General features: G+C 44.4%; 1 protein-coding gene across 1 annotated transcript in view; it reads left to right on the top strand.

Moving 5' to 3' along the window:
* The window catches only part of NUDT14 (nudix hydrolase 14), a 54,917-nt gene that overhangs the window by 21,780 nt on the left and 10,654 nt on the right, over positions 1-22,483 (top strand). Inside the window, exons 2-3 of the mRNA XM_083520195.1 lie at positions 2,199-2,242; positions 20,599-20,663. Of these exons, the coding sequence (XP_083376321.1) occupies positions 2,199-2,242; positions 20,599-20,663 (109 nt within the window). The remainder of the gene's footprint in view (positions 1-2,198; positions 2,243-20,598; positions 20,664-22,483) is intronic.

Genomic DNA, 22,483 nt, shown 5'->3' on the forward strand with positions numbered 1-22,483 from the left:
GAGTGTTCTGGAAAACATTCAAATTGGGAAATTTTCTGCAAATTTTTACATTACCTTATGCAAATTTGAATAGGATAATATACATTGGAAAGCTTCCAGCTTTCTTCAGAAAATATTCTGAAGGCCTAGCTTACTGATTTAATCTAGCACGTATATTTTTCTTGTATTTGGTAAAGAAAGATTAGCACTTTGAAATTGTGCCAGGCTTGTGTAACACAGCAAGCCTGCAATTTAACATAGGGATTATGTTCCAGGGATCGCACCTAAAGCCAAAATCGCATATAGTGAAAACACATTGGGTTCAATGGCAGGTGGGATTGCAAAAGTCTGTATTTGCACCCAAAAGTAATCTACTTGTGTTTTCTTCGCTGCTGCATGGAATAATGCATGAACCAGACCTTTGGGTTTAGTAAGTAAAGCATTTTAAACTAAATTAAGAGTGTGTGGTCTGTTCATTGGCAGAGGGATAGAGAGAGGTGGGGGCAAGAGCTTTAAAGCAGACTAAAAGGGATTTGCAAAAGGGTTTAACAATTTATATTCCATGCTATACTGTTGCTTAATTCTGAGAGTGTTTTTAACCCTGCTGGGTGCTCTCTCCCACTGGAGAGTGCAAATCCCCGCATTTTGAAAGAAAATGCACCCCCTTGCCTATCCAAGCCTATTTGGAAGGTTGTGGGGCTTTTGTGAACCACGTGGGATGGGGTGAATCTCTGCAGGGAGTCATCAGGCTTGAACCCCACATTGCATCCCCCCCCCATGATATCTCCTTATAGATTTGGTCGGTTTTAACTGCTTTTACAGCTGCTTACGTTTGAGGAGAGTTTCTCCTAGGATGAGCAACCACTTTGCAATTAGCCCTGTGGAAATGTCATATAAACCAGCCATTGGACAAACAGTCTGTGTCAACAGCAGCAAAAAGCCTAGTTAAACTTCTAGAAGTTCAGAAGCTTATTATCCAAGGCAATGTTGCAGTCGCCTAATCCCCACCAACTGTTCTGTGTTCAGTTGCCCTGACAAATTCCGTATATAAGCCTTCAGGCCTGCCTTTGTTGTGTTGCATCTTCACCCACCCAGCGACTCAGTTTCATCCTTTTTCTTTTTCTCTCACCTGGCTTAAGGTTTTCAACATGCTGCCAAATGAGCCTTGTTCACACATTGCGACAATTTATTTATGTGAAGTATTTCTTAGCTGCTGTTCATCTAAAGATGAACCAGGGCGTTGTGCAAAAGTGTGAATGAAATTCTGCCTATGTACAGATACGATTTTAAACCAACGAATAAACATAACACAATGAAACAAGGAGCCTTTTGCCACCCAAGGCCCTTCTCCCCTTCTTCCTTTGAGGGAGTTGAGCATGGTGGCAATGCAAGAATGGGCCTTTTCGGTAGTGGCTCCCCACTTGTACAGTGCTCTCTCCCAGAAAGCAAGCCTGGTGCTAAATGCTAAAATATTGCTGTACATTCAGGCCTTGATCATTAATCTGAAGGGCAGTGAGTGAGCGGGTTCCGGCCTGTTTCGGTGCGCATTTTCTTAAAAGGATTTGCCCTTTTATAATTAATCTTGGATGAGCATGCTTAGCTGTTGTGCTTTATATGGGTTTCTTAAGCTTTATGTTGTAAGTTGCTTTGGAAAACTCCTTGGTGTGAAATGGCAAATAAATGAATAAAAACTCAAAGGCTGAAAAGAGGTTGTAGCGTCATTCCAGAAAATACAGGGGTAACATGTGACTTATTTCCTTCATTCTCACAAGGACTAGATGGTGGGAAATGAAGCCTAGAGTAGGTACATGGCGTGTTTTATGTGCAACCATGATAAGGCGCAGGAACCTTGCCCTCTCTTGCCATTGGTCATCCAGCTGGGAATTTTTAAAGGAGACAAAGTAGGTCAACAGAAGCTAGGATGGTGGTTCTAGACCCCGTGAAGTCCAGTATCTCTCCCCCGGTGGCACCAGTTCCCCATCCTCACCCCCCAGCCCCAGCATTGCTTTCCCTTTACCACCATAGTTCTTGGCAAAATATTCTAAACTGATCAAATGTATTTATTGTAACACTATTTCTATGCCACCTCTGTGCCAAATACAAACAGCTTCCAACATAAGCTACAATAGCATTTAAACCATACACATGTATGGAACAATTGGTTGATTGAAGACTAACATACTGTACTAATTGTTAGGGGTGGCTTTTTTGTTTTGCAGAATGGCATTTCAAAGAAATGGGATTTCATGAGGACACATGACAGGTAAATTTTGCAGCATTTTTTTCTTTTACATATTCCTTCAACCAATCAGTTTTCTCTCTCATCTTATCTGTCTGTCTATCTATCTATCTGTCTATCTATCTATCTATCTATCTATCTATCCACTTAACAGTCATATAGCACTTCTGATTGTTCGCATTCATCATCCTTCGTATACCAAACCCTCTCAGGTGAGCCGGTTGTCCTATAAGGCCTGGCATTGAAACTAAGAGTTAAAGCAAGAGTATTGCTTAAGGACATTTGGTGAATTCACAGCAGAGGCAAAATTCAAACCAGAGATTTCCTGAATTATAGCTCAGTCTCTTAACCAGTTTGATCTAATCCATGCATCCATTTGGTTGTGTACAAACAGCAAATCTCTGTGAAAGGTCTGGCACTTATACCATCCTCTCAAAGGGGAACAGTGCATCAGGAAGGAGGTTTCAGCTAGACTAGAAGAGATTTATTTGTTTGGGTTTGGGCTGATATGTTGGTTTTAGCCATACAGGGAAATTCAAAACATGGCTATGCATTCAAGCATACCATCCACCCCCCCCCCCAATCTTCATTCTGACGCAGTACATTTTCTACATGAACCATTCCTCATTCCCCTCCTAATAGTTTGAATTGGCTTTCTGGGCCAAATCAGATGTGATATTAATAGACTAATAGATTGGGGCTGCATCACACGGAGAGGGTAAGTTTAACCCTTTCCGGCTACATTCCTATTGAAACCCCCCACGCTCCTGTTAGCCATATACTGTATTGAAAAAAAGCTTTCACCCGCCTCCCACGCATCTATTATTAAATTTCAAAAGCCCTGACGTGTTTCCAAGTGATGCATTTAGTGTCACGTCTAGTTTGACCCTTGGTTTAGACTGTTTGTATGCCCACAGAGGAAGGGAGTTCCAAAGCCAGGGAACACACTTCAAAAACATCACTGTTCGGCTTGGAGAAGAGAGGCCAGTCTCCAGAGGTTTCCTTTGGGGGATTAGAGAGATCAGTGAATTGCTGGAAATGCAGTACTTCGCTACGCCTTGCTGTTCTCGAACATAATAACTTCACAAATTGTTTCTCCAGCATATAACACTTCATAAGTACTGCAGCTATGATACCTAGCAGCCTTTTGAAGGACGGGGGGATTACAGAGAAAAGCTCACTAAATATGTTTTCTAGAAGGGCTGGGTGGGTTGGGTTTTTTTTGCAATTATAGTTTTTAAAGGACTTTTTCACAGGACGTTTTTGAAATAGCTGCTTGCTGTTTTGCACGATTGCATAAGGTGCACGTGTCACACCAGTCATCTCTGGTCACAAAACATTTGTTGCCTTCGCATGTGCAGCAGCTGTCATCCGGCAACTTTTTTTTGTGACTACAGAGCACAGCATTCAACCGTGAGCCTGCCAAGCCATCTTGCTCTGCACTGCAGCCTTTATACCTTTGTAGGAATACAAAGGGCTTCTTCACCCCAGGCCCCTAAGTTTGTCATCCGGAACTGCTAATGCAGAGATCAGTTTTATTTTGGGGTAGAACTCGCTGTGGTTGCCTCCTGCGCTGCAAGCCTCTTGCGTTCTTTTTTATTTATTTCTTGGCTTGACCAGTTCTCTGGTCCTTTCTCAAACGTGCAGTACGCATGGGGGGTCACCCGATTTGCTTATCCTTGCAACATACCCAGATCCTTCAACCATTCCTCATAAGACTTGGTTTCCAGACGTTTGATCATCTTGGTTGCCCTCCTCTGCACACCTTCCAGCTTGTCAACATCCATCTTAAATTGTGGTGCCCGGAACCGGACACAGTATTCCTGGTGTGGTCTGACCAAGGCAGAATAGAGTAGGAAGTGAGAGCTGGACCATAAGGAAGGCTGATCACCGAAGAATTGATGCTTTTGAACAATGGTGCTGGAGGAGACTCTTGGGAGTCCATGAAGATCAAACCTATCCATTCTTAAGGAAATCAGCCCTGAGTGCTCACTGGAAGGACAGATCCTGAAACTGAGGCTCCAATACTTTGGCCACCTCATGAGAAGAGAAGACTCCCCGGAAAAGACCCTGATGTTGGGAAAGATTGAGGGCACAAGGAGAAGGGGACAACAGAGGATGAGATGGTTGGATAATGTTCTCAAATCTACCAGCTTGAGTTTGACCAAACTGCGGGAGGCAGTGGAAGGCAGGAGTGCCTGATGTGCTCTGGTCCATGGGGTCACGAAGAGTCGGACACGACTAAACAACAACAATCACTTCCTTGATCTGGATACTACTGTTGAGGCAACCTAGAATAGCACTAGCTTTCTTCTTCTTCTTCTTCTTCTTTGCTGCTGCATCACACTGTTGACTCGTGTTAAGCTTGTGGTCCACCAAGACCCCTAGATCCTTTTCACATGTTGGAAGCAGCCAATTCCAGGCATTGGAGGCGGGATTGTGGGTGACGGGCAAACTGTTTTGGCCTCTAATACAGATGCCCCATGCACTGAACAAGCAACATAATGCTCACATATTAACTCAACTCCCTTGCATTACAAAGCTATACATGCCACCGGCATAGAAAACTCATGTTCATTTCATTGGCGCCTATGCAAAAGACGTTGCTCCTCTCGGTCAAATTGGCTGTGGCTAATGATGTTGAGATTTGAATTACTGAAACCATTGTACTACTTTTTTTACAGATTCATTCATTAGTCTTTCCACGTTGTTTACTCCTTTTTTCCTTTCCTTTTTAAAATCACAACTGGAGATCAGTTGCTTTTGCGGTCTCAGTTGTGACGCAGTGCGTTAAGCTGTGGGACCATGCTAAAAGAAAGTTTCCTTTTTTAGTAGCGATGCATTAAGATCGCAAAATAAGATATTTTGAATGCGCTCATAATATTCTAAATTTAAGTAATCACTAAAGATAACAAGATTCCAAAGCTACTTGGCCTTCAATCCCAGGTCCATGCATGTGGTAGAAACTACTAAGCATTTTTTTGAAAGAACCAAGCTCATTAAATTAGCCAACGTGAGGATATACTAGATCAGTCTTTCCCAAGATGGTGCCCTACAAATGTTTCGAATGAAAACTGCCATTAGTACCAACCAGCACTGCTGTCATAGATAAATACATCTTTCTAAGGTAACATTCATAAGGTAGTTTTAAAGCACATGCCCACCTCTGAAGAATTCATATTGTAAACTGCTCCGTGCTCTGCCCTGTAATAAATAATAGTGTTGTTAACTGCAGTTTGTTAATGGTGCTGGGAGTGGTAGCTCTCTGACAGCGGCTGTGTGTGCACCGTAAATTTAAAGCACATGCTTATGCCCAAAGAATTCTGGGAATTGTAGGTTATCCTTTACAGAGCTACTCTTCCCCAGCACCCTTTAAATATATGCAAATATGTCTCAAATGCATGTTATATATGCAGCTGAAACGAAAGAAGTCATAAGATCCCTTTACAGGTTTGGGAGGTCTGGGTTGCGCTTTTTTCACGTCAGCCCTCAGGCATAGCACCCTTAACCTTTGTGGGCTTAATGATCACGTACAGAAGAGTGCCCACAAAAACAAGGGGCAAGCCTCAGACTGAGGCAAGGTAAAGGGAGTTTTTGCAGAGTCAAAACGAGAGAGAAAAAACAGTAACATGTCTCCATAAAAACTTCACGCTTTAAAGAATTCTAGGAACCTTCCCACACCTTTCAGGAAACCTGTAAATCAGAGCTTCCCAAACTTTTTCCATGTTGGTGACACACTTTTTAGAAGAGCGGTTGAGTTTTACTAGCAATCCGGAGGTTAACCTCACCCGTTTCCAGCCCTGGGAGGAGCACGGGGAGCATTCACATGACATACCTGCACACTGTAGCTGACACGTGTCACAACACACAGTTTGGAAAGCTCAGCTGTAGACCAACATATTTTATGTATCATGATTCTTGTTTTTTTGTTTTGTTTTTTAATTGCGACTTTTTGGGTGCTGCCACAAAATACCCATTTTTTTAACTTTTGGAGTACTAATCAAATCAAATCAAAACTTTATTAGCAAAGCCAACAGGCCACAGCTGTTTGGAGTACTAAATTTAAACAACATCTGCACGCAAAGGAAACCTTTTTGTTCTGTTTTTGTTACTGACGCTTCTCCTAGATCTCCTGCTGTCATACTGTAAGGCCAAAAGGTTCTGGGGTGGCCTCCAAACCCCACCCAACGCTCCCACTATTTGTCAAACTGTGTGTTATGCAATTCACACAAGACCCTGCAAAATAGCCAGTGTATGTGATAACCCACCTGGGAACTCAATTCATGTTGAAAGCATTGAATACACTGGGCCTGCAACGTACACGCAGTTTACATATATGTGATCACTACCTTACATGGATGGAGGAATGAATAAATAACAAAAGGAGAGCAGGGGAAGCCTACCATTCCCCGTCCTCCATTGATTTATTCCCCCCACCTGTGCACCCAGCAGGTTTTCCTTGTATACCGGGCTCTGGGAAGGTCACCAATAAGCTGCCAGATGCCCTTCCCAGAGCCCTGTAACTGAACAAATCAGGCTTTTCTATCGGACATAGTGGGAGGTACCAGCCGAAGTACCTCTCCATCATCATGCAATGGGATTTGGCAGCCCAGTAATTACACGAGCCAAAATGATAAAAAGCTCGAGTTGATCTTTGAGTAACGCTAAATATTTTCAACATATTCTGAATGGGGGGGGGGGTGGAGTTCAAAGGAGACCAAGCAAACATGCTGAATGAAAACCAAACAAGGGGAATTGTTACAAGAGGGAGGCTTGTTCATACTTGGGCCCTGAAGGCTTACGGGGAGACAAGAGTGCTCTTTATAAACATGTAAAGAGATCTTTAAAAACAGACAGGTATCAATTATCTTCCTTGGCCACCGCGAACAGAACAAGTAGACATCTGAAGCTGAAGACAGAACATTTCAGGTTAAACATTAAGGAAAAGCTTTTTGAACAAGCTGCGAAGGGATGTTGTGCAATCAGCAGGGTTTGGAAGCTAGTCGAGTCTGGACTTGACACCTCTTTATCAAGGATGATGCAGGGAATAATGAATTTCATCCTGCCTTTGTCGAGAGGAATGAGCCAAAGAACCAAATATCTTTCAACTGAGATAACTATCTGATTTGTATGTATCACACGTTCATAATTATCCTTTGGACGGGACCTTAATTGGAACATAGGGAGCTGCCTTAAAATGAATCACATGCGGCTCTTGGGTCTTCTCAGCCTTTGGGCTTCCCCCAAGCCATGCCTCTCCCCAAGCCACACCCCTTTTCCCTAGGCCACACCCCAGCCCTGCCCCGCCCCGCCCCACACACTTCTCAAGAGCTTTTGTCTGTCTGGAATGTGCCCCTGAAGCATGATGGTGCCTCTTGCTCACCGGGAAGAATTGAGGTGTGCATTTATGGAACTACCTGCTTTTTGTGTGTGGTTGAGACAATGCCTCTTTGACAAAGGTGAGATTCTCATCCATTGCATCACAGGTTGGATGGAGGCTATCAAGTTTCTGGGCACCACAGTTCAAGAAGGACACTGACAAACTGGAACGTGTCCAGAGGAGGGCAACCAAAATGGTCAAAGGCCTGCAAACGATGCCTTATGAGGAACGGCTAAGGGAGCTGGGCATGTTTAGCCTGGAGAAGAGGAGGTTAAGGGGTGATATGATAGCCATGTTCAAATATATAAAAGGATGTCACATAGAGGAGGGAGAAAGGTTGTTTTCTGCTGCTCCAGAGAAGCGGGCACGGAGCAATGGATCCAAACTACAAGAAAGAAGATTCCACCTAAACATTAGGAAGAACTTCCTGACAGTAAGAGCTGTTCGACAGTGGAATTTGCTGCCAAGGAGTGTGGTGGAGTCTCCTTCTCTGGAGGTCTTTAAGCAGAGGCTTGACAACCATATGTCAGGAGTGCTCTGATGGTGTTTCCTGCTTGGCAGGGGGTTGGACTCGATGGCCCTTGTGGTCTCTTCCAACTCTATGATTCTATGATTCTAAGTAACACAGCCTGTTGGGTTGGCCTTCCTATAGTTTATAAATTTATTTTCAATTAGAGTCCAGTCCTAAAGGCCAGGTCCCTTGGATTATTACACTGCTAACAAATTCAGGGGAATGGACTTTAAAGGCCAGCCATTGCCAGCGTGGCAAGTAAATCTGCTGAGCCATGCTGTTGCCGTAGATTTGGTTGGCATCAAAGCCCTGGCAATGACCACTCGTGGCAGATGTGGATGTGCAAAATTGTATCGTGGCACAAAAATATGGATGGGTGGAAGACTGAGATATGGATATGGATGGAAGATAGGGCAGTGCTTCCAGATTTACGAAAGCTGAGAAATACCGTATTTTTCGCTCTATAAGACACACTTTTTCCCTCCTAAAAAGTAAGGGGAAATGTGTGTGTGTCATGTGTGTGCTCTTCAGGGCAGGGGGACCCTTCATCCCGCTGCCCTGAAGAGGCTTTGCGCGGCTATCCCAGAAGCCAGAACAGCAAGAGGGATCTCTGCACAGCCATCCCTCTTGCTGTTCTGGCTTCTGGGATTCAGAATAATTTTTTTCTTGTTTTCCTCCTCCAAAAACTAGGTGCGTCTTATAGTCTGGCGTGTCTTACAGAGCGAAAAATGCGGTACTCTTTTTTTCTGAATTAAAATGGGAAGCTTACTTCTCCTTACTCAAAATTCAAGCCGATGGATCAGGTAGTAGGTGACGGGAAGACCTTGTCTGAGGCACTGAAGAGCCACTTTCAGTCAGAGTAGACAACAGAATAGACAAATGAACAAATAAGACAACTACCATGTTCCTACTTTTTCATGGCACACTAGCGTGCCTCCGTGCACGGCTTAGGAACTACTCTTAGAGAGTGTTTAGGGTGTTTCGTCAACAGACCACATGAAAATCATTTCTGCTGAGGGTGTCCAGTGGTTCTTTGTTAGCCTGCATAATGAGGCAAACCAGGGTGAATTGAGTAATGGTATCGTGTTCCTTGGATTGCACCATTAACAAGATGCCGTGAGTGGGATCAAGGACCCTCTAAACTTCCAAGTCACTTTGTGGCCTTGCTTTATCCAGAAAGTTAGATGCACAAACTTTTCTTCCATCTATTTTCTGAGAAGTTAAACCAGACTCATTGGGGAAACACTAGCGTTCCAAAGGGGAAGGAGTAAAAAGGAAAAGAAGGGATCTTTGGGTTTGATGGACTGGTCTAGTTTTTATCCCCAGTGAATTATTGTCACCCAAATAACAAATCTAATTGGAACACCACAGAGCAGATCCAAAACAGACACAAGGTGAATCTTGCGTTCGCGGCGCACCCTTAGTTTCTAAAAAGCTGTCTCCAAATGCACTGCACAGATTGCAACCAGCAGGCAGGGGACCGGGTCTGCCATCGTGGCAACCAGTGCAAATTGTTCTGTGTGCCATCACAGTTTTGGATTCCTTCAGGGTTAGGGTGTTAACGTAATGCATTGTGGGGGTGGGGGTGGCAAGACAGTTTTTACAAATAATCAAAGGTCATTGCAACACGTGTCGCAAGCAACACCCCCCCAAAAAAGCTGAGTGAAGCTATAAGCACAATGGACTTCAAATTTTATTTAAATATTCCCTGCGCCTCCGCCTTAAAATGATTTGGAACAGTGAGGTCTCCTTGTCTTGCGGATCCTGGGATGTGGGCCAAAGTATCTCACACAGAGAGACAGTATATTGTACTTTAAAATGCTGTGACTGATGCGGTGTATTGTATACAAAATGTTGGCCCGACAGCCCACTTCCCTTTTTTGTTGCTGCTTAATTTCTTACACTCTATATTTTATCCATTATTACACACGAACCCATGTTGCTGAGCGTCTGTTTGTTTTAAAAAATGTCCTTCGGCACCTCATTCTTTTATACGCTGATTAAATAAAACGCCGTAGGCAGCTCAAGCCAATGTAATAATCTGTAGCTGTGGTTTATGTTTCAAAGATAGATGCTTCTGGGATTGTTAATACGCCTTAAAAATTATTGCTACTCCTCATTCTCTTGCAAGGCTGATTGTTAAAGGAGCAGGGCTTGTTGCTTGTGGCATCACAAGGAATATCTTGCTAAAGTAACAACCCCCCCACCCCCCCAATTCACGCTGTTGTTGTTTTAACCCTCCAATGCACAAATGACCCTGTAGTTGCATAAATATATACATATATAAAAACCATTTCCTTTTGCTCTTCTTAGTTCATATTTCATGCATGTTTTGTACAATAAAGGGGTTCTGTGGTGTTTCAACAGATACATGGATACACACGCAATGTGAATGTTTAACTAGAAGAATTTTGGAATCATTTAGGCTTCAGTTAACATTAATGAGGAGCAGGAAACCACTGTAATTAAGTTATTGCAGGGGTTGCATTAAAAATTTTGATTTGTTTTTGGCATCCGTATGTCTCAGGAAACACTGGAAGAGTGTGCCTTCAGGGGTGAAGTCAAACAATTGGAGAGTTAAGAGTGCTTGCTTTGGGAGGAGAGACATGCTTTATTGCAGGTTATATTATAATTTTGATTATAGCATTGCTATTCCTACTTTATGTTGATGCAGGATTTCCGATAAGGAGGTGTTAACGCTTCAGTATTTTTTATCCATGTATCCAGAAGGTATTTAATGAAATGGAAAACTGCAGGAGGAAGGTATCAGGAGTCCATGGCCCAATCTTGAAGTGAAATGCTAACTATCCCCCCCTCCCCACTACTTTGCTGGATACAGTGATTTGATATATTGGTTTCTTGAGCAACTATGTTGTGCATAAACCATAGTTTCCTTTATTCAGATTAAAAAAACAGGAAACCGTAGCTTGTTCTCTACAAACTGAATGGTTTAAACCAGAGTTTTCCAAACTCTGTGTCGGGACATGTTAGTTTGTCGGCTGTAGTGTGTAGGTGTGTTGCATGAACGCTCCCGGCGCTCCTGCCAGGGCTGGAAAGGGATTAGTTTAACTTCCGGTTTGTTAGTAAAACTGAATTACTGTGTCACAAAATGATTCATGTCTGAAAAGTGTGTCACCAACATGAAAAGTTTGGAAAGCTCTGGTTTAAGCTTTCTCCCTTCAGGTGTGGAGAAAGAGGGGGATTTGTTGTTCTGTTTGAATTAAGCCTCTAGTACCCCATATAAATTAAGATTGAGGTCCTTAAGACCCCAAATACCATCACTGTTATAAATTACTCCTGCACAATAAACTACAAACCTCAATATAATCTCATAGCGTCAAACAGGAGTCATTGTCAAATATATCTCATACTGGATTGTGGTATAAAAAAGAAAGGAGCCCTTTGACCACAACGTCAGGTTAGTAGTGTTTTGCATCACCGCAGAAAAGTTAAAATGTACTTGCCAAGTCTACGATTGTAATGCATTTTTAAAAAATGTACATTGCATGTTGAATTTCTTTTTTGGGGGGGTGTTGCAAAAACCATTTCTTTAGGGATAGCCTTTTAGACCTCTCTAATTATCTTCCTTTTTGAGGGGGAGAGCGTCCACTTGGCTATTAGTATGAAAGGCTGAGTGTTTTTGTCAAGAGCTTATGGCTTTGCGTCTCTGAGGGGCTGCATCTGAAGTAGCCATTTGGAATGGTATTGGCCTTTGGTGGTGGGGGGGAGCGAGATGCAGCACGCTTTGAAGGAGCTCTCAATGAGCCAACGAAAGATTGTGCAGGCGTGCCCATATTTAATCCAGGGCCTGCCTGCATTAATGGTTAAAGCTCTGGGAAAGGAAAGGGGTTGCACCAGAAAATAATCAAAAGGCTGTAGCTTTAGTGCAACAGCCCTGGAGTTGAGTGGCTGTGTTTTCTCTTGCCTAAGCCGCTTGATCTGCCTGCCTGATTAAAGGACTTTAATGTCACTCCATTTATCACATTGAACGTTTATAGTGTGTTGTTCTTAGTAGCCTTCTTCAAAAACTGTGCGTTGGTTGTAGTTGAGAAGTTAGTGAATCTCTGTTTTGCTTTTTACCAGTTCCCTTTCCCCTTGGCTTTTCTCCATTTGAGTCGCCACTCAACCAACTCGGTGCTTCTACAATCTCAGCACTTGAGAGTTTGTGTAAAGGACTGTTTTAGCTCTACATCCAGTTTTATCCTGAGACGAAGGCTGTAGTCCTAACCTGTGAATAAGCACCATTGAATTCAGTAATACTTCTGAGTAGACAAAGTTAGGACTGTGCTGCAACTGGTCGTCGTCCCCACCACCAGTAATTCAGTAGCTTATAAAGATACAACTGTCTCATTCAGATTTCTTTTTCTGGCAATGGTTTCTGTTGATGAGATCCTCTGATGTTTGGGTGGAACAGCCTCAAGCAGAGGGTAAGAAAATGAAATTCGATGAAACTGTCATACATTGGGTTGCAGGTGACTCCTGCCTGCTGCTGTTGCCAAGAGTGCTTGCAAAATCAAGATCCAAGTCAAGGGAGGTTGTGGGCAAAGTTTGCAGAGTTCTAATGACAAACCTAGACAGCATCTTAAAAAGCAGAGACATCACCTAGCCAACAAAGGTCCGTATAGTTAAAGCTATGGTTTTCCCAGTAGTGATGTATGGAAGTGAGAGCTGGACCATAAAGAAGGCTGATCGCCGAAGAATTGATGCTTTTGAATTATGGTGCTGGAGGAGACTCTTGAGAGTCCCATGGACTGCAAGAAGATCAAACCTATCCATTCTGAAGGAAATCAGCCCTGAGTGCTCACTGGAAGGACAGATCCTGAAGCTGAGACTCCAATATTTTGGCCACCTCATGAGAAGAGAAGACTCCCTGGAAAAGACCCTGATGTTGGGAAAGGTGGAGGGCACAAGGAGAAGAGGACGGCAGAGGATGAGATGGTTGGATAGTGTTCTCGAAGCTACCAGCATGAGTTTGACCAAACTGCGGGAGGCAGTGGAAGGCAGGAGTGCCTGGCGTGCTCTGGTCCATGGGGTCACGAAGAGTCGGTCACGACTAAACGACTAAAGAACAACAACAAAGTGAGATGCACTGATTCTTCATCTGTGCTGGAAAAGAATGGATATGAAGTCTGGGCAGCCTCAGGTCAATCACAAGGGCCCATCTGAAACTTGCAGGAAGCAATGTCAAAGGTTTGCTGAGGTCACTAGCTAATATGGGGGTGCAGGTAGAGCTATGGTCTAAACCATCAAGCCTCTTGGGCTTGCCAGCTGGAAGGTTGGCGGTTCAAATCCATGCAACGGGGTGAGCTCCCATTGCTCTGTCCCAGCTCCTGCCAGCCTAGCAGTTTGAAAGCATACCAGTGTGAGTAGATAAATAGGTATCACTGCATTGGGAAGGTAAACAGCATTTTCAGGCACTCTGGCACTCGTCACAGTGTTCTGTACGCCAGAAGTAGTTTAGTCATGCTGGCCACATGATCCGGAAAAGCTGTCTGCGGACAAACGCCAGCTCCCTTGGCCTGAAGCGAGATGAGCTCCCCACCCCTTAGTTGATTTCAACTGGACTTAAGCATCCAGGGGTCCTTTACTTTTACCATTACTAGCTAAAATGGAATCTGCCCACCCATGAGACTGGAAAGGAGGAAGAATTGAAGAAGGGAACAAAAGTCGAGCATCAGTGATAGGATACAGACACACAAAGCAAGACAAAGCAGGGAGAGCTGTGCTGCGCCTCTCAGCTGATCAACCCCCAAATGGTCACCCGAATGTGCCTTCCAAAGCTTGCTAGAGCGAGGAACAGAGAGCAGCACTGCGCCCCCAAAGCCGACCTGTAAATGTGCCTTGGAATAGATCACTCACGGAAGCTGGCAGAGAGGCTGTCAACACTGCCCACTGTACCAAGCCCAGAAGGAATGGCAGCCAACACGGGGAGCGGAAGAGATCCAACGGAGGAGATCCACGAGCAAGGAAAAACAGGAGCTGTTAAATAATTATCTAGGGGATAAGGGTCCATCAAGAAAGACCTGGTTATGTTTAGAATGATACCACATAGGGAAATGTTCCCTGATACCAAGATGAGGGATTCTATGGAATGCAGATAGAATTGATAAGAATAATGATGTGTTGTGACCTTGACGGAAGCGTACAATAGATGAGCCGCCTTGTGTTTTTGCTCATCTTCCTCTTTTTTTTCTTTTTCTCCTCCTCCTCCTTTTTCTTTCCTTTTCCTTTTTTCTTTTTTCTTTCCCATAATGGCTTACGCAGCAGCAGTGGGAGACCCCATTAGCTAAAGTGGTGCTTCAGGTTAAGAACAGTTTCAGGTTAAGAACGGACCTCCAGAACAAATTAAGTACTTAACCCGAGGTACCACTTTATCTGTATTTGTTTAAAGCAAAATAAAAGTATTTTTTGTTTGTTTGTTTTAAAAACAGGAGCTGGTGAGAGAGGAAAGAGGAGATCTCCCGGCTGTTTCCCATTTAAACTGAGCGGGCCACACCTCCAGACCAACCGGGTTGGTCAGCCTGGGAGTGACACAGCCGGAGCCCCCCATTCGCGCAGGGCTGACCACACCCCTGCACACATGAAGGCGTCGTGAGTGCCCTCCTGCTTAAGGCGGAAGTGGCTTTGCTCAGGGAGCAAATGGCTGTCTCAGAGGGTGGAGCATTGCAAGATGACAATGCCGTTGTATCACAAACCCTTGATGAGCAGCATAGTTTCTGGAACAAAGCACTCAGTCAGGGTCAAATCTGCTGGTTCAAGCTTTGGGATCCCTGACTCAGTGACTCGAGCAATTGCAGTTCTCCTCTGAGCTCTCTGGTGCGAGCACTGATCTCCTGAGTATGCAGGATTCATGGGGGGAGGAGGAGTTGCCCCGGCCAAAGGGATATTCTCTTGACTTGAACGGGCGAGCCTTTGCAAGTGAGGGAGCAGTATATGCAGGTCAGAGGCACCCTCACTTCCCCAAGGAGTTTTCTCTTCCCATTGGCTCTTTCTGTAGTCTCTCAGCATCCCAATGGACCCGAAATAAAGTTTTGTTGACTGTATTCTCCAGGGAGGGAGTAAGAACAAAAACAAATTGTATGCATTTCTGGCATGTTTGCACATGAGACCTATTGTTCGGGGCCTTTTGATGTCAATTTCAGATTAAATTCTTGTGTATGCTTCATACATTCCAAGGAGACTCTACTCTTTTCCTGCCCTTGTGTTCTGCTTAGGCATTCCCATAACACACAACACAGTGGCCGGATCTAATCTTTCGTCCATTATGGTGCCAAATATGTTGTCACTACAATACCGGGGGGGGGGGGGATATAAAGTCATTTCATTTGTTCAAATAAAGCTTTTAATAACGTTTGTGTGTGCACTTTCCAATGGTGGAAGCCCCCCCCCCTCGTTATCCGAAGAAATCCAGGACAACTGGAATCCACGTAGCACCAAAATGGTTACTGTGTTGTCAGGTAAGGGTTCGACGTCCATTAAAATGCAAACATGCCTCTGCCCCCCAAAACGTGGCTGACAGTATTCCTAATTGGGTGTCGCTCCCTTGGAGCGTCTCCTGCATCAAAATGACGCGCACACACACACACACACACACACACACTTTCACTACCTAGCCCCGCCCCCCATGCTAGAGTTCACTATCCTCCCCAAGCCTCCCTCATTGCTGAGGTCTCAGTTCCAAACAAGAGACACAAATTATTTATTTATTTATTTATTTATTTATTTATTTATCTATTTGTTTGTTTATTTATTATACCCCACCCATCTGGCTGGGCCTCCCCGGCCACTCTGAGTGGCTCCCAACAGAATATTAAAAACACGATAAAGCATCAAACATTTAAAACTTCCCTAAAGAGGGCTGCCTACAGATGTTTTCTAAAAGTCAGGTAGTTGTTTATCTTTTTGACATCCGATGGGAGGGCATTCCACAGGGCGGGCGCCACTACCGAGAAGGCCCTCTGCCTGGTTCCCTGTAAGCTCACTTCTCACAGGGAAGGAACCACCAGAAGGCCCTCGGAGCTGGACCTCAGTGTCCGGGCTGAAGAATGGGGGTGGAGACCCTCCTTCAGGCATACTGGGCTGAAGTGTTCAACCACAAGGCCAAGCCCCCCCCAAAAAAAGTCAATGGAAACTGGAATGAGCAGGCCCATTAATTATTTCAGCTTGTGTCCCCACCCCCCATTTATCTTCTCATTTGTCTGATATTTTGGGCAGCCTAACCAAGTTTCACTTCAGCTGTGTTTGCATATTGCACTAAACCATGGTTTAGTGTGATGCGCTTGAGCTGGAATGAGCCCAAGCGAGCGTCAGACTTGTGCAGTCCCCGCGACTTCCTCTCACATAGCCAGGAGAAGGACTGGGCATCATTTACCTTCCGTTTCCCTTAAACTCAGCTTGTCATAGTGTGAGAACTGGGGGCAATGGTTTACAATTAGCTGTTTGAACAAGCCACTTTCCATAAACCATGGTTTGAAGTTGGCCTGGAGTCAGTGGCGAAGCTGCATGCTCTGGCACCGGGGGCGGAGAGCAGGCGGGGGCGTGGCTGGTGCGCGTCCTGGGGGTGTGGTGGGGGGTGTGGCGCGTGTCGGGGGCAGCCATGACGGTACCCCCCCCCCCCCGATGGGGCCGGGGGTGATGTGCTCCCCCCGCCCCCGTTCCTCCGCCAGTGCCTGGAGTTAGTGATAAGCCTCAACCTCCCCAATTTCACAAGGGCTTGCCACTTTTAAGGGAAACTGAAAGTAAATTATCTGAAGCCTAGTTCGCTGAACCGCCTTAAATGTCTGACAGTAAACAAACATTTCCAATTTAGAACAAGAAAACCCCTTTCATCAGTGTTCAAGGAAGCTAAACTATTAATTGAACTAACAACTAATTTGGCTTTTTGCAGATACTTTGTTAAGTTTCACAAATCTTCCGTGTTTCAACGTTCCCTGTTGTCTCAAGATGGCACAGAAAGGAAACAGTTGTAATGAAAACACTCTTCCATTCAAGTTTAATTTGATCTTGTTCCTTAACTTTGACAGCTTGGTTCTGATTGTTCCATCTGTTCTGTGTATGTCTTTAAGTGTCTGAATCGGGGGGGGGGGAGGATAATAACCCATTCTTCAGTGAGTTGACACATGCTACTTCGTTTTCAAGTCATCGTTATTCTCTCTTTCTGTCTCTTTGTTGGAATATAAATTCTAATTTTGTGAGCCTTTTGAAAATGTATTACTCGTGTAGGATCCAATCATTATGGCCGTGATAAAAAGCAGGAACACATATTAAAAACCCTTGAGAGGCGCATAACTCCTCTGTGAGATCAGAAATGCAAAATTTCTGAAAACTATGCAGCCATTTATGGGGGAGAGTATAGCCCCTCCCCCCATCTTTGAGAGAAGTTGAAATATTGGCAAGAATTTCTTTCTTATGATCCATAAACTTCCTTTATTACTTTGTTTGCTTCCCCTAATCCCAGACTGCACTCCGAGACTTAAAACCTGAAGATCTTCTGCGTTCTACAGTACAGTGGTGCCCCGCAAGACGAATGCCTCGCAAGACGGAAAACTCGCTAGACGAAAGAGTTTTCCGTTTTGGAGGTGCTTCGCAAAACGAATCTCATATGGGCTTGCTTCGCAAGACGAAAATGTCTTGCGAGTTCCTGCGGGTTTTTTTCCTTTTCTAAGCCGCTAAACCGCTTATCAGCTGATCCGATAAGCCGCTAAAAGCCGCTAATAGTGCTAATCCGCTAATCCGTCAATGGGCTTGCTTCGCAAGACGAAAAAACCGCTAGACGAAGAGAATCACAGAACGGATTCTTTTCGTCTTGCGAGGCACCACTGTATTTGGAAATGCTTTTTCCTGTATCGCCTTAAGAGTGTTGCTTGCTTAGCCATCCAGTCGGAAGCAGCAGCAATGTTGCAAAAATTCACTTTAAAAGCCTTCGTTCCTCATTCCGAAAGAGAAAATACTTCATCGGATGGTTTTAACCTTCCCCTCGAAATTTATCGTTTTTGCCATTTCTGGCCCGTCTATGGGTGGAAAATATTTTTCCTAGCTTTTTCTCAGGTTCTGTCATTGGCTTCTCGCTGGCCATTGAGGGCAAAACGAGACAGGATGTGCCTCTTGCTGTGACAATATGCATGACTTCCTCTCCAAATGTCCTGCATCCCTGAAAGATACTATGCAGGCTACCTGTTGGGTAGGAAGGCGACATGTTCGTAGGGCAGTTGCCTCTACCCCTGATTGCACTCTGCAGAATTCAACCAGAATCATAAGCAAGCAAATTTTATTGCTTGTGTTGACACCCATTTAATTCTGGACAGCTTGGGGGACCTTTGGGAGAGTGAATGGACTGCCGTTATCAGAGACCCTGATTCCAGCATGGTCAGGTCCTTAGGCTATTAGTGATTTGGCTCATAGAAAGCAATACCCCATGTCATAGTGGGGGGTTTTTATAAGGAAAAAACACTGGGGGGACACACACCAAAAAAATAGCCTTTGGGAAACAGATAAAAGAGGCAGAAAGAGGGGGGGGAGGAAGCTGGGGAAACAATATCATTGAAGTGCAGTGCTATGGAGACTGCTTTTTCTTTTTATTAAGGTTGTGGTTAATTTTAATAATATCAAACATAACCACATTTCACATTGTGCAAATCTCACAGATGAAGAATTAAAGACAAGCTTTCTCAGCACTATGGTATTGTATAACTCCTTGATAATCACCTCTCTCTTTTATGTTCTCCGTAACCCTTCAGCCGCCTTGAACAGATTCCTGGGTCTTTGAAACAGGGCAAGGTATCAGTCAAAATTAATATTCGGTAGTCAACAAGTTATCATGGAACTCTTAATATATACATCAATTAACAAATATGCTTGACAGTTAGTTGGCATTAAATCCGGCTAGAAAAACCAGGATAAAATCTCTTCCATATAAAAAGCATGGGAAAAAATTGTAAGAAGCTTTATACCTCCAAATTTCCAAAAGGAAATGAGGAAGAACAGGTTGTGAGGGTGGAATTTCGTCAGCCCTTCATTTTGTCCCATCTGTGCTTGGGGAGGAAAGTCGCTCTGGGCTCAGTGGATCTTACTTTTATGTAGAGTTTTATCACTGGGCTGAGTTTTGCATAGATCATGTCACCCTCGGATACACAATTATTTGTCTGCCTTCCAGAAACTGCCATAACTTACACTGAACCCATATTATAGGGAGAGGAAGTGTGTGTGGTGTCTGTGTGTGTGTGTGTTGCTCACAGCATAATTTGTGTTAAGTGTCGTAGCCTCCAGTTCTTAGCCATTTTGCATGTGCAATGCTTTTAGGCCTTTTAGACTACTGGTGGAGAGCTTCTTGAGATTGACAAGATAATTCCAAGGCACTTAGAATTGGTTATGGGATGTTATTTAGAGTCAGTTGGGGAAATGAATTTAGAAAGACGGAGAAAAGGGGAATATTAAAAGCTTTCTATAGCCTCAAATAGTGTATACCTCTTTGGGTTTTCTTACAATCAAGCATTGTGTACATTTTATGAAATAAGTAAGTACATTTTGATCGTTACTTATTATTAACATGTGATAGGGAACAATTTGATTAATAAGCTGAAGCTTCTTGATTGTTTAATTCTTCAGTGATTATTTGTAAACCTTTGTGACTACAACTGTCTCTGATGCTTTCTTGTCTCCGATGTAAAATAACTGCCAGTACTTCTTGCCCATCTTGATATAAGTTTCTGTTCACTTCTGTGCGTCAGAGCGACGGCACTTGCTCCACAGAAGTTTCGCAGAAATCAGCAAATATGGTCCCAAATGACTAACTGACATGCCAGTCATACATGCACCATTTCTTTTGTTGATGGCAACTGCTTCAACATGCCGAAAATGTTGGCGGTCTGGCATATGATGGAAGTCTCAAACAACCAAGCCTCTGTTTCATACCCTATAAGATGTACTGATTGTATAAGCGTAGGGATCTTTATGGAGCCAAGAAACGATATCACTAGGCACAAGGGAATCACAAGGTCTGCAGAAAAAGCATGAAAATATTTAGGAAAAAGAACCATGGGCAGCTGCTTGGAAAAGCCGTCCCACGAGGACGGAGCATGCTCAGTGAGCATGGAATGCTGGGAACAGGAAACGAAAAGGCGGAGTCCTGGAAGTGGGTGTGGCTGACCGGAACCCTGGACAGGAGCCACACTATGACATTTTCTTGCAGTCCCACTTAGGGTCATTATAACTATCATTTCCATCTGTCCCCAGTACTATTTCATGCCATGTGTCCAGACGACTCTACAGCTTTCTACCTGAGTTGGTGTGCGGAAACATAGAGTCGTGCCAGAGACTTATCTCCAAAATTAGATTATGAATTTAACAACTGTGTCCTTAGCTTGTGTTCTTGTGGCTGGCTCATCCTGCCTTCCAAGGCCAAGCCCCTAAACCCATTAAAGCCTAGGGATGCCTCCTTGCTTGCAAGTGCACTGATCTGCTCCTCCCTTGTGCTTTTGTCTCCTTCCTCAGCGTGGCCATCCTGATCTTTAATACTTCTCGGCGGTGCTTTGTTGTGGTGAAGCAGTTCCGTCCAGGTAATCCCCTTTCTTTGCTTTTAGTTCTTGCTTTCCAGTGAAGCACAGCTTTTGAGGGGCTTTAGCAGTAAAAAGCAGGTGGCCCTTTGAATACCTGTGGCGTAATATTTTGTGACGGAGATGGGGGAAGATGCACTAGCCTTTCTGGTGAATTGTAGAATCATAGAATTGTAGTGTTGGAAGAGGACCTCAAGGGCCATCTACTCCACCCCCCTCCAATGCAGAAATCTTTTGCTCAACGTGCAGCTTGACCCCAAGATTAAGAGTCCCATGCTGTACCAACTGAGCTGTTCCAGGACAATAGGGTGCACTACACTTACAAACATGCTTTAGATTCCCTAGTCCCAACCATGTAGGCTTCAAAATGTGTGACCCACTAAAGAAAGCAGCTGCCTTTTGCAGAGTGCTTGATAGCTCAGTTGGTTAGAGCCTGATGCTGATAAGGTTGCAGGTTCGATTCCTGTATGGGACAGAGATATATTCCTGCATTGCAGGGGTTTGGACTAGATGATGATAATTACTTTGTTTGTTTGTTTGTTTGTTTGTTTGTTTGTACCCCGCCCATCTGGCTGGGTTTCTCCAGCCACTCTGGGCGGCTTCCAACAAAGATCAAAAATACATTAAAATGTCACACTTTAAAAACTTCCCTAAACAGGGCTGCCTTCAGATGTTTTCTAAATGTCAGGTAGTTGACATTTGATGGGAGGGTGTTCCACAGGGCAGGTGCCACTAACAAGAAGGCTCTCTGCCTGGTTCCCTGTAACTTTGCTTCTTGCAGTGAGGGAACCGCCAGAAGGCCCTTGGCACTGGACCTCAGTGTCCGGGTAGAATGATGGGGGTGGAGACACTCCTTCAGGTACACAGGACCGAGGCCGTTTAGGGCTTTAAAGGTCAGCACCAACACTTTGAATTGTGCTTGGAAATGTACTGGGAGCCGATGTAGGTTTTTCAGGACCAGTGTTATATGGTCTCGGCGGCCGCTCCCAGTCACCAGTCTAGCTGCCGCATTCTGGATTAGTTGTAGTTTCCAGGTCACCTTCAAAGGCAAAGGTAGCCCCACATAGAGCGCATTGCAGAAGTCCAAGCGAGAGATAACTAGGGCATGCACCACTGGCGAGACAGTCCGCGGGCAGGTAGGGTCTCAGCCTGTATACCAGATAGAGCTGGTAGACAGCTGCCCTGGACACAGAATTGACCTGATCTTCAGTAGATCTTCCAATTCTAGGAGTTTGCTTTTGCTTTGTTTTTGTTCACCTGGGACACCTCTCCCACCTCTTCAGCCATCCCCCCTTTTGCACCAACTTTTTAAAAAGGACCCCCACTCTTTGGTCCAACTCCAATCCTTTCATGGCAGCCTATATGTAGGTGTGACCTACCCCTTATCCCCATGGCATGGCAGATTAATTTATATATTGCCAGGCTGCCATTAAAGGCTAAGAAGCAAGGCCGATAAAAAAAGGTGGCCTTCCTGAAACAAAGGCTGCTCGTCGCAGCAACCTGCCTTTTGGCAGTCTGCACGGCAAAATAGACCGGATCAACCGTGCAGAATCCAGCGCTTTGTGTTTCCTTTGATGGTATTACATGGCTCTTAGCATTTCCTTTAGGAGAGTATTACCACAACAGCTGTTTCTAGATTAATGCAAAAGGTCTTTTGCAAATTCCACTCCGCAATCCACTCTGCACGGGGGGGGGGGGGTACTATGTGCTCAAAAAGGGCTTTCTTAAACAAACACGCGTGCTTTTCATAACTCTGCCGAAACAGCAGCTGAGTTGACAGGCTGAAACACTCGTCATTGCGCACATGGTACATCATGTACAGC

Source organism: Podarcis liolepis (assembly GCF_965112155.1).
Source record: "Podarcis liolepis genome assembly, chromosome: 1".
In the NCBI taxonomy this organism is placed as follows: Eukaryota; Metazoa; Chordata; class Lepidosauria; order Squamata; family Lacertidae; genus Podarcis; species Podarcis liolepis.